At 42.3% G+C, this 16,816-nt stretch overlaps 1 protein-coding gene across 1 annotated transcript; it reads left to right on the top strand.

The window, feature by feature from the left end:
• The first annotated feature begins 1,158 nt into the window (after positions 1-1,158).
• Positions 1,159-15,194, top strand: LOC133419529 (glucagon-like peptide 2 receptor). The gene is made up of 13 exons (XM_061708743.1): positions 1,159-1,274; positions 4,351-4,447; positions 4,526-4,630; positions 4,799-4,920; positions 5,075-5,181; positions 7,346-7,502; positions 7,594-7,753; positions 11,431-11,491; positions 11,579-11,645; positions 11,930-12,018; positions 12,807-12,945; positions 13,017-13,058; positions 13,870-15,194. Exons 1-13 carry the CDS (start codon positions 1,197-1,199, stop codon positions 14,242-14,244), a joined length of 1,599 nt encoding a protein of 532 aa, XP_061564727.1. The 5' UTR covers positions 1,159-1,196; the 3' UTR covers positions 14,245-15,194.
• The last annotated feature ends 1,622 nt before the right edge of the window (positions 15,195-16,816 follow it).

Genomic DNA, 16,816 nt, shown 5'->3' with positions numbered 1-16,816 from the left:
CATAAGCAAATACTCAGAAACCTCAATAAACGGAGACAGAGTTGTTTAGAAGAACAAGAGCAAAATTCCTCCACGATGTAATGAGACACTCATAAAGTCAAGCAGGAAACAACTACTTCAAGTTATTGCTGCTGGAGGTGGACAAAAAAGCTTCTGAACCAAGGGTGAACCAAGTATGACGCAGGATTTGTTTTCTCTTTTTGGCTTTATGTTTGTTAAATATGTCATTCATGCTCCATGGATAGTGGGATAGGTGGTCTCATTCAACTGTGAATGCTTTGTTCCTTCTGTTATCAATTAACCCTTTAATCTCCAGCCTTTTCTCAGGCGTATGTTCTTAGATGCATGTGACCCCTGTACTGGGGGCTTCTGTTTTAATGTTATGTCTGAACATTTGTACCAAGACAGATTTTATGTAAGTCATGAGCCTTATGCAACGCACCCCTGGCTCTTTGCTCTCCCATTTAATTCCCTGCGTTTGGCTTCAGCGCCGTTCGTTTACATTAAAGTTCCCATTAGCGTGAGCGATGCAGGGTGATGCCCAGTTACTCTGCGAGAAGGAAAGGGATTAGTATCTTTCCTGTGTGTTTAGAGTGCAGGTGGTATTTACCGGCGTGTTTATGCCTGGATTATGATTAATGACTGTTAGTAGATTAGAGAAGGTCCGTTTGCTTCTGTGTGATCAGTTTTCCCGGACAATAAAGTTAGTCCTTTTATATAGCAGTTTCTCTCAGGGCCTTATCTTGATTGGCTAGCGGATGACGGGGTGGGAGAGGCGATCTGGTGGTGAGGATCTCAGGCAGTCTCAGCAGCGTTGTATCTATAGGGAGCACAAACATCCAATCTCCTTTACGACCTGAGGCTCCCTTATGGACAGATGAGGACTGGGTGGGGGTGTCATCATATATTGAAAGATTCAGACAATACCTTGGATTCTTGGATACTTTATAGCATTGAGGAGGAATCGTAAGAAAGTGGGATTCCAGTTTACATGGGTCAACGCAATTCTCCCGAATAATCCCCACAAATTCTGTACGGAGTTACCCCATACGAGGTCCAGCTACAACTCACCTTATCCTCCGCTGGGAGTGAGAGGGAAGACGAGGATGAGCGATGGGCCTGGAGGGTCCAAGGACGAGGTATGAAGAGTAAAACCAGCCAGAAACCAACTGTTTTCAATGTGAAAACTCAACACCATGCCGCCCCTGCTGCCAGCCCGGCACCACTGGACCAAACTGCTGCTCACGCTCTTCTTCAATGCCTTCAACCAACAGGTACATTTTTAACGTCCATAAATCTTTAACACTCACTTCACAGAGGAATCCTTTAATTTATTGTATGATGCACGATTGTATCCTCTTGAATCTTGAACAAAAACTTTCAAAATATGAATGCATTTTATTTTCCAAATGGAGTTTTGACTACGGTGGACTTGTAGTTTTTCTTGTCAGAGGCATCCTGAAACCTGAGCAATATCACTTTACTGCTAAGTATATTGTGTGTAAACTGTTAAAATATACAAGGAATAATTTGTGGAGTTCAGACCGTTTAAAGATGGTTTAATCTCACTAAAAGAAGACAGGAGCTCTTGGCGTTCCCTCTCGGAAGATTCGGCTGCGGATGAGTTCTTGACAAGACAATCCCTCTGAATTTAAAAGTTTCTATTGGCCAGCACACACTGGGCATTTGTTTTCCATCGTAGGTCCCTGGATGAGCATTGGACATAACTTACAGAGACTCCAAGTGCACTAACATAGTGAGCCGAGTTTATAAATTATTTGGATCAAGTACAGATTACACTGAGGTGAAAATGTTCCCTCGGTAAAAGAAGATACTCCTGATGATATACTGCCCTCAAGTGGTGAAGTATGGATACTGCGATGTCTACTGCACTAGACATACTTTTTTTTTTAAATTTGTACGGGTCTTCAAAGCAGATTATTTTCCACATATTGATTTGGTAAAGATTTTTACATTGAATGCCACTTCCTGACACACCCCTCTCCATTTCACTGGTCTTGGGATAAATGGCAGTATGAGTCACCAGGGGAAAGTGGGGGTCCTGGGAATTGATCTGAAAACCTTCCACTTGGAGGGGAACTGACTCTACATGCTACTCCTGGGCCACCCCAAAACCACGGTTAGTCTTAGATGAAACCCAGACCCCCCTCTTTCCAATCACTTCTTCTAGGTCAGGGGTCGGCAACCCAAAATGTTGAAAGAGCCATATTGGACCAAAAACACAAAAAACGAATATGTCTGGAGCCGCAAAAAATGAAAGGTCTTGTATAAGCCTTAGAATGAAGACAAATGGTGAAAGGAGAAATGTCAAAAAAAAAAGTCAAAATGTGGAGAAAAAAGTCAAAATTTAGAGAAAAAAGTCAAAATGTTGAGATTAATGTTGAAGTACAATCTCGATAAAAAAGTTAAAATGTTGAGAAAAAAGTCGAAATGTTGAGAAAAAAGCCGAAATGTCGAGATTAAAAAGGAAAGGAAAAAGGAAGAAAAAAAAGAGGAAAAAAAGGAAAGAAAGAAGAAAAAAGAAAAAAAAACAAGAAAAGAAAGAAAAAAAGGAAAAAAAGAGAAAAAAAGAGAAAATAAAGACAAAGAAAGAGAAAAAAAGGAAGAAAAAAAGAAGAAAAAAGGGAAAAAAAGGAAAAAAGGAAGAAAAAAGCAAAAAAAACAAGAAAAGAAAGAAAAAAAGGGAAAAAAAAGAGAAAAAAAAAGAAAAGAAAGAGAAAGAAAGAGAAAAAAGGAAGAAAAAAAGAAGAAAAAGGGGAAAAAAAGGAAAAAAAGATTAAACATTTTTGAAAAAGCTCCAGGAGCCACTAGGGTGGCGCTAAAGAGCCGCATGCGGCTCTAGAGCCGCGGGTTGCCGACCCCTGTTCTAGGTGTTCCAAGGGGAATGCCAAGGTGCTCCCAAGCCAGTGGAGAGACAGAATCCCTCCAACATATCCTGGGTCAGCTCCGGGGCCTCCGAAATATGTCTTAAATACCTTCCTTGAGAGGCCTCCAAGATGCATCCTGACTCTAGAACGAGTCCCTCTCAAAAGAAGAGCTCTAAAGGAGAGTCCAGGTCCCTGTGGAGGAAACTCGACTCACTGCTAATAAAGCTCTGCAAACCTTCAGGTTCATAGAGGTGATGACTCAGATGCAGTACTCGAGTTGTAAAAAAAAAAATCAGGGGGGATGGTGGATTTTATCATATGGGGACAGATAATTTGTGCTGATTACAAATAATATAATATATTACAAATAATAGCACTGACCAAAACACCTGCAGAAATACTGCAGGAATGACATAGCAGCAGTTAAATGCAGCCTTCTGTAAGCTTTAAATATCCACTGGGCTTACATCAAATACATCAAAACACAACAATAAAAAACAGTTTTCTGAACTTATCAATATGACTCTGTCCTTCACAGGATAAGTAAAATGGATCACTGCAAAAACTCAAAATCTTAACAAGAATATTTGTCTTATTTCTAGTTAAAATGTCAAATTTTAGTAAAAAAAATCTCATTACACTTAAAATAAGACTCATCACTGGAAAAAACAACAATTTTCACCTGTTTCAAGTTGATTTTCACTTAAAATAAGTAGAAAAATCTGCCAGTGGAACAAGATTTTTTTGCTTGTAATGAGAAAATAAATCTTGTCCCACTGGCAGATTTTCCTACTTATTTCAAGTGAAAATTTACTTGAAACAGGTGAAAATTGTCAAATAAGTTATTTTTCTGGTTTTATTTTTCTGGTGATGACTCTAAATGTTGAAATAGCAGTAAAACCACATTCATTGATGAAATGACACAAGGGATGGAAAGGAGGGATGGCAGTTTTACAGGGGGGATGATTTGGACCGTTTTTATTTCAGGGGGGATGCCATCCCCTCTCAACTTGAGTACTGCTCAGATGGGAACGTACGGTGTGAAGCATCACAACAACTACCACCACCGATCTCTTTGAGTCCGCCTCACAGCCTTCAACAGCTGTTTTGGTTTTATGTCCATCCTTCAGCCGGTCCAGCAATCACTTGTTTGTGAGCCTGTATGAGATGTGAAGGGGCGGGAAAGTGGGGCCACATGAGGTGGTCTGCTGGTTCTTCACTGGCCTCGTCCGAGTTACCCACTTGGGTTTGCTTTTGTGGTCTGTCTAGTTATCTCAGGTGACCCCCAGATACAAACGCCGGCCCGGTTGACAGCAGGCACCTGTCTCCAGGTGAAACGACCAGGATCCACTTTGTTTTTAGATCTATAATTTATTTACTGCGGATATAAACTGTCATCATGAGTGTAATGTGTACGAATGAAACTCATATAGTCATAACTTTTCTGTGAATGTACGTAAAGGTGACGGGCTCGCTGCTTGAAAGCCTCATTTCCAAGCGGACTGAGTACTTGGAGAACTGCAACAGAACCCTGACAGCAGCTTCCTTCCCACCAAATGGTTCGTCTTCACACATTAGTCATCTCACTGAATGATTGGACGTTATTTTCCTATTTATTTATCTTCTTTCATTGGCAGGAAGCTTCTGTAAAGGATCGTTCGACATGTTCGTGTGCTGGCCTCACTCACTTCCCGGGAATGTGTCCGTCCCCTGTCCTTCCTTCTTACCGTGGATCGGAGAAGGTAACGTTCATTCCTTTACGGACTTTCCTTTGTCAGCTGAGTCGTTTCAGGTCAGTCAGTCGATTAACTGATGGGTCACAAGACTTTATCTGGAGTTTCTCTCACATTCAGTTTGCCTTTTTTCTCTCAGTGTGTTCATTAGAGGAAATGTCTTTGACTTAATTTCAGGTGGCACCAGGAGGGCACATCGGGAATGCTTGGAAAGTGGGATCTGGCGCCAGAGAGAGAACTCCTCCGATCCGTGGCGGGACGATTCTGAATGCCTGGATGACCGGTTCTTCAAAGACGAGGTGAGGAGGATGGTTTCAGGTGAGTTTTTTTTTGTTGAGCCAAATGGTTTCGGTCCGTAGGGCGTGAATCAAACCCCGTCGGTGTTTGCCTGACAGTCAGAAACAGCTGAGGAGAAGCAGCGTTTCCTCCAGTGATTTTATCTTGTGTTTCCAGGAGGATGAGATGTTTCGCCAGACCGCCCTCAGGCTCATCTCTGTCATCGGATATTCGCTGTCCCTGTTCTCCCTGACTGTGGCCACCCTCCTCATGGGCATGCTGAGGTGAGGTTTCCGATGAGCAAGACAAAAGGTGTTTGGCTCTGAAGTCAGCCCTGTAGCCTCGGTCATTTTTTTTCTTAGTTATAAAGACGTAATAAACTTTTCATTATTTCTTGAGACCTGGGATGTACTAAACCATCTACGTCAGGGATATTCAATTGGCAGCCCGCGGGCCACATGCAGCCCGCCAGGAGCTTTTTGTGGCCCCTGATCATATTTCAAAAAAGGGGGTGTTTGTTGAAAACATTTTTTTTTTTTTTTTTTTTTTTTTTTTTTATAATAGTGATGCACCGAATGTTCGGCCGAAAATAGCAAAAAAAACACTTTCGGTGTTCGGTGGAATAAGTGGGGAAAAAACCGAACAGTTAATAACAGCTGGAGTGAGGGAGCAGTGTTAAACGCAGTTGTATAGAGGACTTGTTTACATCATTAGGCTTCTAGGATTGGCCTGAATTTTTTTTCATTTGAATAATTGAGGACTTTGCATTTCAGATGGAACTTCTAAGCCTCCTATAATTCGTGATTGTTTTGTTTTGCTGATATAATGCACAGATGTGTCATTAATAAAGGAGCTTATGGTTAATATTTTAGTTGCTTATTTATAACATCAAACTGGCTACTATGGACTAAAATGCTTGTGCTCAATGCTTAATATAATATTCAAATAAGGAAATCTTGGTGGAAAGTGGTGCTATGTCATTATGGCGTGTTTTATTAAAAGTAGGTCAATATCAATTTCATTAAGTTTGCACAATGCATGGTTTCAAAATGAACTTGCATTCAAAATAATATTTCTTTATCTGAATATTATATTTAACATTCACAATTACTAAATCTGGAGTCAATTAATACATAATTCATATGTAAACTAGATATATTCAAATGTATAATACAAATGTATTATATTTACATAAGTCTTTGTCTTTGAGTGCAAAATACATTTTGAAAACCCCCACATTTTCAAATTGTGCGGCCCTCTCCATACAGTCCTTTTGCAGATGTGGCCCCCGGCCGAATCTAGTTGAATACCCCTGATCTACGTCTTCAAAGCAGAACAAAGGAAAAGTTCATGTTCGGCTTAATTTGACAGAACTCTCAAAGGCTTAAATCAAGGCCACTGGAAGTCTGTTTCTTTTGTTCATCATTCGAGCCAAACACCAAAATAGCAACATCTGGGGTGAAACCAGAAAACTGCAGTTCACCGAGTGGCCACTAGAGGCCAGCTTCAAAAGCGACTCGATCCCCATTCACCGCCATGTTAAAACATCCAACTTTGCAGCAGAAACAAACATTTTTAAAGCCCGGTTCAAAAAACAGTTTTTGGACAGACTTGAGAAGAATTAATTTAAAGTAATAACAATTAGCATCTCAGGTTAACAGAACGTAAGTCAGCCAAGCTTGAAAGCATAACTGCGATCTTCCCAGGTCCGCCTCTGGGTGATGTCACAGGTGGTTTATCTACATCTTCATACAGTCTAACAATCAGCTAACCAGCAAACCCCAACCAGACCAAGCTCCAAGGTTGAGGTCCTCCAGGAGCCTCAGTGGGCTGAGCTAACGCTCGGCCCCAGAGGAGTTGGAGCTCTGGCATTTTGCTAGCGACATCAGGATTTAGTTCATTCTTGTTAGCATCCCAGGCTGGCATTAATGTGTACTAACTATGTGCTGATTTTTGATTAACTGGGTGGGCGGAGTCAGCTCCTGCAAAGAAGGCCTTGTCCAGTTGGGCTTTAAAAGATACTTATCTGACTAATCTTCTTTTGTGTTATTTTTTTCCACCATTTCTCTACTTTTTGCAGCTTTTTACTGTGTTTTGTTCCAATTTTTGCTTGATGGATTGAAAGTGTTTTCCCCCCTTCTTGAAATGTTCCTCATAAAAGATTTGCAAGGGCCGTGACTCTGACGTGCTCGTCACTCACGTTCTGCTGCGGTACTGTAGCTTCATCCGTGCTGATGTAACGCAGGGTGACACGGGACTGTTCCTCCATCAACCGTTGCTCACAATAGTATGGGGAAGGTCATCCTTTACTAACAACATTATAAACCATGAAGAAGGATTTTCCTCTTCCTCCCGTGTCGTGAAACGGGCCCCCGGTAATGCTTTTAAAGCCGCACAGGAAGCGCGGATCAATGCCATCCTCAGGCCGTTCCCGTATCTGCTTTCCAGGAAGCTCCACTGCACCAGAAACTACATCCACATGAATCTGTTCATGTCGTTCATCCTGAGAGCCGTGGCTGTCATTTCTAAAGAGGTCACCCTCCACATCATGTACTCAAACCTGCCCAAGGACGACCCTGGATGGAGCTCCTACTCCAGCTCCCCGGTATTCTCACCGCCGACTCTTATCACATATAATCATATTGTTAACAATCCTTCGTCTAAACACTGGACTCATTTAGATTAATGTTTAACAGGTGGTGCTGATGTGCAAATTCTCCAAAGTGTGCATGGAGTACTTTGTGGCCTGCAACTACTTCTGGCTCTTGGTGGAGGCCATCTTCCTTCACACGCTGCTGTTCACCGCCGTGCTGACCAAGAGACGCCTGCTGAAGAAGTACATGCTGCTGGGATGGGGTGAGTCCCAGATGGACAGGTCCTGCATGTGAAGGCCTCGGTTCTGGGAATCGGTCAGCAGTTGGTGATATTGAAATATCATCCAGTTAATAGCCCCTATTTTCATCCTGTTTTTGTGTTAAAACATAACACAAGGCAAGTTTATTTGTATAGTACAATTCAACAGAAGGTAATTCAAAGTGCTTTACATCAACATTAAAAGCAGCAAGGCACAATTAAACAGTAAACAAATAAAATGAAATAAAATGATAAGAAAAGAGGTAAAATAATAAAAAGCACAAGTTGTTAAAAATAAGGGCAGTAGAGTACAGCAGGTAAGTATTTAATTTAAGAGTACGCTTCAGTAAACAGTGATGTTTTTAGGCCTGATTTAAAGGATCTACAGTTGGAGCAGACCTCAGGTCTACAGGAAGTTTGTTCCACCGGTGAGGAGCAGAATAACTGAACGCTGCCTCACCTTGCTTGGTTCTGGTTCTGGAATCACAACAAACCAGATCCAGATGAACCTCAGGGGTCTGGGAGCTTCATAGGAACTAACAGATCAACCATGTATTCTGGTCCAAGACCATTCAGTCCTTTGTAGACCAGCAGTAAGATTTTAAACTCTATCCTTTGACTCACTGGAAGCCAGTGTAGTGATTTCATGACCGGTGTGATATGGTCCAGTTTCCTGGTGTTTGTAAGGACTCTGGGGGCAGCGTTCTGGATCAACATCATCTGATCATAGCAGGTCGTAGTATTAGCCAAGAACAACCTCAGATGAGCAGCAGCATTTATCTTTCCCACTGCGCCATCATTTAAATAACAGAATTGAAGCCAAACAATAATAATAAGGGCAAAACTAAGTACCCCCCCATGAATCAGTAGCTTGATGTATTTATTTCCTGCAGGACTGTATCAGAATCTTACACGGCTCTGTTGGGTTCGACCTAACGCACATGAGCCGATTGCTGCTGAGCATCAGTTGAGCGGGACCGGAGATCGGACAACTGGAAGATCCTGAACTCTCTTCTGTTTCATGGTGTTTATGCCAAAAATAATGTTAAAATTAAAGCTGCAAGCAGCGATGAACGGGCCCTCGCGCGTGCAATTTTCACCAATAAAGTTCAAGTACTCAATACCGAGTCCGATTACACCACCCACGAGTCTTTATGTCAAACCATTCAAAAGTTATTGCAGAAAATATAAACTATCACATATCAACCAATCAGATAAAGGGGCAGGGCTAAATTGCACCAATTAATGTCAAGGACTCAAAACATAGTCCGTTGACACCACCCACGACTCTCTATGTCAAACCATTCAAAGGTTATTGCAGAAAATCGGAACTATCAAATATCGACCAATCAGCTACTAGAATCACTTCCCGTTTAACGTTGAAGTTTGACGCGGCGCCACGGCCACGCCATTTCACAAAAACTCACGATTTTGATAACTTTTCATCGTTAGCGTCTTTTGTGTCTCCTGAGCTAGTTTTATGTCGAACGGACGATCCTGCTAGGAGGAGTTCGTTAGAGTACGACACATGAAAATGGCATAAATTGTGCCAAAATTACACGATTAATTAAAAATGGCCGACTTCCTGTTCGGTTTCGGCCATGGCGCCAAGAGACTTTTCTTTAAGTTGCGACATGATACAGGTGTGTACCGATTTTCGTGCATGTACATCAAACCGTATTGTGGGGCTTGAGGCACGAAGTTTTCTAGTGGGCGCTGTTGAGCCATTAGGCCACACCCATTAATGCAAACCATTAAATATAAAAAATGTTGCCAGGCCTGGCTTGCGTACAAAATCTGGTGACTTTTGGGGCACGTTTAGGGGGGCAAAAAGGCCCTCATTTCGTGAGAAGAAAAACGAGAGAAAAAAAAAAAAGATTCCTACAGATACAATACTGTAGGAATACTGTAGGAATACTTTGCACTGTAAGTGCTCGGGCCCTAATAATAATAATAATTGTTGCGATTTCAATAGGGTTTCGCACAAGCCTTGCTGGTGCTCGGGCCCTAATAATGAATCTTGGGTACGTGTGATACTGATTCCAGGTTTTCTGAGAGGATGAGCAATGGCGTTTACTTTATTCCAGCTCCTAAATCCAAACAAAACAGAGCTAAATGTCTGTTTTGGATTACCGATGGGTCGTCTGAGTCGAGGTCCAAACTCTGACGAGACCATTCTGAAGCTTCGACTCTTATTATTCTGATGTAGCTCTAAAGGTGTGCTTCGGTGCGACTCGGTTTGATCAAGCTTTATCGGTGGGACAGATGGCATATCTCTAGATATTTGCAGTAGTTCTTGGTACTTCACAGTTGGAGGTCCGGTGCCTGCAAAGAAACCCAAAACCATCCCCCCTCCACCACTGCACTTAACAGTGATTGTGAGACATCACTCCTGAAATAATGTGGTTGGTTGTTACCGAACACTGCATGGCCTCTAGGCCACTCAGGTCCACTTTGGTCTCTTCTGTCCACCAGACATCCTCCAGAACCAACCTGTTCAGGTGAGGTTCTCTGAACCTCAGTCGTGCTTCCAGTTTCTTCCTACACAGGAGACGGTTTCTCCCGACAACCCTTCATAAAAGACCACAAGTCTTCTTCCAGTTGTTCTCTCATGGACTTAATAATTACATGTAACATGCTCAGTGAGGCCTGTAGAGTCTATTTTCCAGTTTACGATTGTGTGGTTTGTCCTTTTTTGAGGAATGGATGGTCTGACCTAGCGCTATTTGCTGGGATGTCCACTGCCGGGAAGATTGGCATCCATCGTGAATGCTTTGAGCTTGTGAATAATCTTTCTCACTCTAAAAGAACGGATTGTAAATTGTTCAAAAATCGTTTCATAATCTTGTCCAGATTACTTTGCAGCTCCTCTAAGACTATTGCTTGTGTCTTTCCCTTTTGCCAGTTTGTTAACTTGCAGCTGAATGCCGTAACAAATTAACTGAATGTCTGGGTTTGATAGAGGCGCTATGGAATCCTATGGAGGCTGTGGGGGTTACTTAGTATTCCCCACATGCATTTTTTTTTTCTTTTTGGATTCATTTTTGTCAAATAAATATTATTATTGAAAAAATTCAAACATATTTCTGTTTGTCTAAGATTAGGGTTGCCTTGTTTAACATGTTTTACACTATAATCATGGCTAAAAGAGGGTTACTAACCTCTGCATGTCTGTAAATTGGTTTAAAAAAAAAACTATCCATCCCTTTTCTGCAACTCTTCTAAAACCTGGTCACAAAGGCAACTGGCTGGGCATAGATCCCCAGACCTTCACCTAGTCTAGGTTTGTTGGGGGTTCAGGGAGGCGCTATCATCCCAGCTAAGAGATAATCTTTCCCCTGGTTCTGCCCCCCAAGGCCTCCTTCATGATACAGTAGGCCCAACAACGCCCCACTGGAAGGCGTTAAGTCGGCCTTCCCAATCAAACGCTCAAACCACCTCAACTGGCCCATTGCCATGTGGAGAAGTGAGTACCAGCATCCCTTGAGTTAAATGATGGATCCGCTGGTTTGTCGGGAGTTTGGCAGAACAGCAGATCAAGTCTCTATAAGTCTTGTTCCTGGTGAAGTTACAAGCATCCAGAGCAGGAAATAAATACACAAAAGCTTCATTTCCACTTTCAGGTATAGATAGATTGTTTTAGCTGACAGAAGGTGTTTCTTGCTGTTTAACCTTTTCAGGAACCCCGGTCTTGTTCGTGGCCCCGTGGACCGTAGTCAAGATCCTGTACGAAAACACAGGGTAAGACTTACTGCAGTTTTTATTTTCACAGAAAACTACTTAAAGCAAACTGACTTCTTGACTTGTGAATTGTCTTCTCCTCCAAAGATGCTGGTCAATCGTGAACAAATGGTTCAGGTGGATAATCAGGGGCCCGATTACTCTATCAGTGCTGGTAAGAGACGTTTCTGATCCTCGTCTACATGTCTCACAACCAGAATACGCTCAAGTTAGTCACAGATGTCTGGTTGGAGTTGCAAAGCCAGATTTAGTAAATGTTGGTCTGATTTCACGCTCGGTTTCGTGGTTCCCATCTTGTGCAGTCATATGACGATGTGGTGAAGCTGCTGCCGTCACAAGCTAGGCTGAAACGAACTATTTAGCAGCGAGAGCAGCTTTTTCAGAAGCTCTGGTTCCTGCTGACTTGGTCCTGTCATTTCTCTTCTCTGTGCATCGCAGGTTATCTTCTTCATATTCATCAAGATCCTGATGCTGCTGCTGTCCAAGCTGAAGGCAGATCAGGTCAAGTTCACCGACTACAGATACAGGTATTCAGACGTGCAACATTTGGAGAGGTTTGAGGTTTGGTGCACATGAGCGGGTTGGTGGATAAACAATAAAATCATGTCCCAAAAATGTACGTTATTTAGGGGAATTTAGGTTAAACGGATCAATGATGACATCATTTTAGACGTACCAACGGGGGTCCGTGATCTTCGGGCTCTCGGGAGGCGCTGCATTGGAAAAAAATCTGATAGCAGATAACAATTAATGCGCTCACATCAAAATGGAAAACATTGAACACCCACAAAAGTGACTGTGAAAGTTCAAAAAACACTATCCAAAAAAAATGCCCCGTCATACAAGAAGCCACGATCATCAGGATCCAGAAACTAAATGAGCTAAAACTAATTCCAGATGGAGGGGAAGGAATGCTGTGAAGGGTTAAATTCCTTCTGGAGATGATGGATGCTGCAACCTCGGAGCAAAAAGGAGCAGGACCAACCGCCATGACATCAGCGGCCAATTTCTTTCACCTCTGATTAGAGTCTGTGGAACGAGTAGCTCACACATCTGGAAAGCAAACATTGAGGTTGAGAGGCGTAAACAGGTTTTCGAGCATCATACCATAGTTTTCAGGGAAGGTCTTGCATCGTTCAGCAAGATGATGCTCAACTCCACCACATCCAGTAGAGAAGCTTAGGTTTGTCGTAGAAGAGTCTGAACCAGCCTGGATCTGGTCCAGAGCATTTGTTCAGTACGTTTGTTGTTCTGGATGAAGTTTGTATGCATGTACGAGTTAAACCCCGACACGTCCTGCGTTCACCCCCACCAGCTTGGCCAGAGCGACGCTGGTGCTGATTCCTCTGCTGGGAGTCCATGAAGTGGTCTTCACCGTGCTGATAGACGAGTGTATGGAGGACAACAGTCGCTACGCTCGAAACTTCGTCAACCTCACGCTCAGCTCTTTCCAGGTAACACGAAGACCATCTGGACCATCTACCTCCGGCATCCAGACCTTAATATGTGCTCTTTGTGTTTTCAGGGGTTAGTGGTGGCTGTGCTGTACTGTTTCGCCAACGGAGAGGTACGTGCCCTCCGTCTCCTCACTGGCAGGTTTCTAGCAACAGCAAATCTTGTTTTCTGCTTAAAACCATCTACCGCATTGGCCCGAATATAAAACGACACCCTCCTTTTCAAGACTCAAGTTTGACACCAAATTCAATTTTTATACAGAAAATAATGACAGTACATCTGAAACAAATGATTATAACAATATATTCGAGAGAAAAAGCATGTTATTTTGCCTCATTCAAATCATCATCTTGAAGTTTGCATCATAACTTCTCCTCAGCTGCCGGTTAACCTGGCCGATCTTCAACCCACTTTTCTCCAGATTGTCACTACGTTTTCAGATTCAGATTCAGATTCAGATTCAGATTCAGATTACTTTATTTGCCATTTGTGTTAAACACATAGGACTTTGTTACGGTGGTAACAGTGCATTCAGTATTTTTTCACATATAAATAAATAAATAACAGACACATAACACCACCGTGAGGGAGTAAACAAACGTTTAGTAAACGTTTCTCCATTTTTTGTTATCTCTTCTCTTATTTTCTTCTCTTTTCTTTCTTACCGCTATTTTTTATTTTTCTTCTTCGTGCTACCGCTATTTTTATTTTTCTTCTTTGTGACGGGTTTGCTTTGGCCTGGGGAATTACGTTCAGCATATCTGGCGCCATCTAGCGTTGTGAATTGGTATAATGTCTAGACCCCGAATGTAAGACGACCCCCACTTTTTTATTTCAATGCAAAAAACGCCGTCTTATATTCGGGCCAATATGGTATATAAAGGTTTCGCTGTAAAATGAGGCAACTTCTGTTTCCGTTGCAGGTCCAGGCGGAGATGAAAAAGCGCTGGCAGCTTTTCTTGTTCACCGGCCACTTCAAGGCGGGGACGTGCCTTCGGGGGGCGCCGCTCAAGCAGCTGTGGAAGTGCACCCGGCGGCGCGGCCCGCAGGGCTCCCGGCACTGCGACTCCTTTGACGAAGGCGCCACGTCGACGCCTCTCCACCCCCGCCTGCTGCAGGTGGCGGTGCACGGGGGAGGCGGGGCGCTCGGGGGACTCGGGGAGGTCAAAGGTCAGAGGCAGAAGGGCTACCAGGCGCCGGGGCTGGACTCCCTCACCAGGAAGAGCCTCTCCAGCAGCGACGGAGAGATGACGCTCGGAGAGACCGAGGAGGAGATCCTGGAGGAGAGCCAGTTCTGATCCACTCATCTCCACGGTTACGAACCGGGCGCCACAAAACCAACGAGTCTGTAAAATAATGGAAGTAATGGGACAAACACAGAAATAAGTAAATGTAAAAATACAGGATCAAGACTGATAAATAAAAGCTGATAAATAAATAGAAGAATAACTAAAAGTATTTTACTTTACTTTCACATTTATTTCTGTAAATATATTTCTGTATATAATTTTAAATAAAAATCTTTATTTATTGTATTAACAAAAGTAATTTTTCTTCATTTTGCATAATTTATTCCTTCAGTTTTCTTTTCAATCTGTTTCTTTCCTCCATCGTCTCATGTTATTTTTTTCCATCATGGCTTTGCTTCTGCGTCTCAACGTTTTTGGAGCTACGTGGCAGAGATGTTAATCTGGTGCATTTTTGTTGTCATGGCTACTTCTACTATTTTGTACGGTAACTGTTAACTTTTATCGATATTGGAGACAAACCGTCCAATCGGAGCGCCTGTGATATTCCCACTGCATTTCTAACGACCAGGATGAACCTAAACGCAACGGGCAGCAAGTCCTCAACGTGAAGCATCAACCATTTTTGCAAATTTCCCGGCTCTTATGGCAGAAGAACTTCGTCAAAGTCGACAAACGTGCAAAATTCATAATATTGTGTCTTTATTCTTGTAGATTTATACTAAAACTGTGTGGACTTATTTTTCTCTCAACGTGGCCTGAAGCTCGGTCCAGTCATATAAATAATAATAATAGATAATAATATATCCGAGTGGAGCGTCCTCGGGACTGAACCATGTATTTGAATACAATGTATTTGTTGTCTGAATGTGAAAAATGCTGAACACTGCTTTTTATTTTATTTTTGTGAAGCTTCAAATGTTTTAAAGACTGTGATGTCCCGATAAAACTATCTAATGTTTGTAGACTTACAACAATGTTTGTGCCCAAATAAAACTTGAGTTAAAGGGTCATGACATGCGTCCTCCTCCTCCCCCCGAATCTGGATCTGAATGTGATGCTGGAGAACCGACTTTGCACATTTTCTTACTTCTGCGTTCGATTCAACCCGGAAGTTGGGAGGTAAATAAAAACTCAGCTAAAATGTGTCTTCATTTTCATTTAAAAAAAATCTACGCATCATTTCCTCGTGCACTATTCTCAGTGACGTCATCGACGACATCGCGGAGCGTTATGAAGCAATGAAGAATGGCACGATAACTTGATTTAAGTGTCAAGAGTATTTGTCATGCAGTTTGAATGAAAGTTCCTCAACTTTTATTCTAGAGACATACATTAATTGCAAATTCTTGTTAGTTACTGATGAAAATGTCTGATTCCTATTTTCACAAAGAAATTTTGACATCTGACTAGCATTTAATCATAGATGAGTAACTGCAAAAAGAGCAGCACTGAGAGAAACTGATTTAAAACGTCCCCCTTAAGTTTTACATGCAGTGGAGTACACCAGTAGTTTTTAAAGCTACATTGTACAAGACTAAACATGTTTTTGTAAACATTTTATTTTGGACAGAGAAATTAATACAACAAAAATTACACGATTCAAAAAACAGTACGTTGATCTGGGTGAGTTTTGGCAGTTCAGTGGTTCAGCCTCACCCACAGCAGACTGCAGAGCCAGAACCATGTCTAGAAACCAAATAAAACTAGATATAAAAAGACTTACATATTCTATTTTGGTTGTCTATAACTACCTACTACAGCCTAAATTTTGACATAAAACAATGTGAAATGTGGTGATCCATCTTTACTGTTTTTCCTCCCACCCTCATACATTTGAATAAAATATTAAAATGTAAAACAGTGGGGCCCTGGATAGCTCAGTGGGTTGCATGGCCTCATGCACGCAGTGGAGGGTCCAGTCCCAGCCTGTTGCTGTCTCCTCCCTCCCTCTACCCATTTCCTGGCCACCTAATGTCGGAATAAAGGCAGCTGGTGCAAAAAACAAAAAACTAAACTAGCTTCAATATTGTAAAACTTCATAAAAACATTGTAGTTTATACAATTCCATTGACTTCCGCAGGCAGAGCAGGAAAAGAGAGAACAGGCACAAAGGCTAACTGGGACGCCTATACAGGACTGTCTCAGAAAATTAGAATATTGTGATTTTCTGTAATGCAATCCAATCAGAAGGAGGGGCGGGGCTAATTTCCACCAATTATGTCCAAGGACTCAATACCGAGTCTGATGACAACACCCACGACTCTTTATGTCAAACCATTCAAAAGTTATGGCAGAAAGTAGGAACTATCAAATATGGACCAATCAGATGAAGGGGGGGCGTGCTTTTTGGCGTCTATCGTCGCCAGAGTAACACTTTTGACTGTGAAAAAATAATGCGCGTGGTCACAGGATTGAAACGCACATTTTGATGTATGACACACCTAGATGCACGTTACGGTTCGGGCCGTATTAACTGCCGAAGGAATGGCATAAATTGCGCCAAAATTACACAATTAATTCAAAATGGCCGACTTCCTGTTCGGTTTCGGGCATGGCGCCAAGAGACTTTTCTTTAAGTTGCGACATGATACAGGGGTGTACCGATTTTCGTGCATGTACG

This window comes from Cololabis saira, chromosome 19 (genome assembly GCF_033807715.1).
Source record: "Cololabis saira isolate AMF1-May2022 chromosome 19, fColSai1.1, whole genome shotgun sequence".
In the NCBI taxonomy this organism is placed as follows: domain Eukaryota; kingdom Metazoa; phylum Chordata; class Actinopteri; order Beloniformes; family Belonidae; genus Cololabis; species Cololabis saira.
This window is presented reverse-complemented; position numbering and strand designations above follow the sequence as displayed.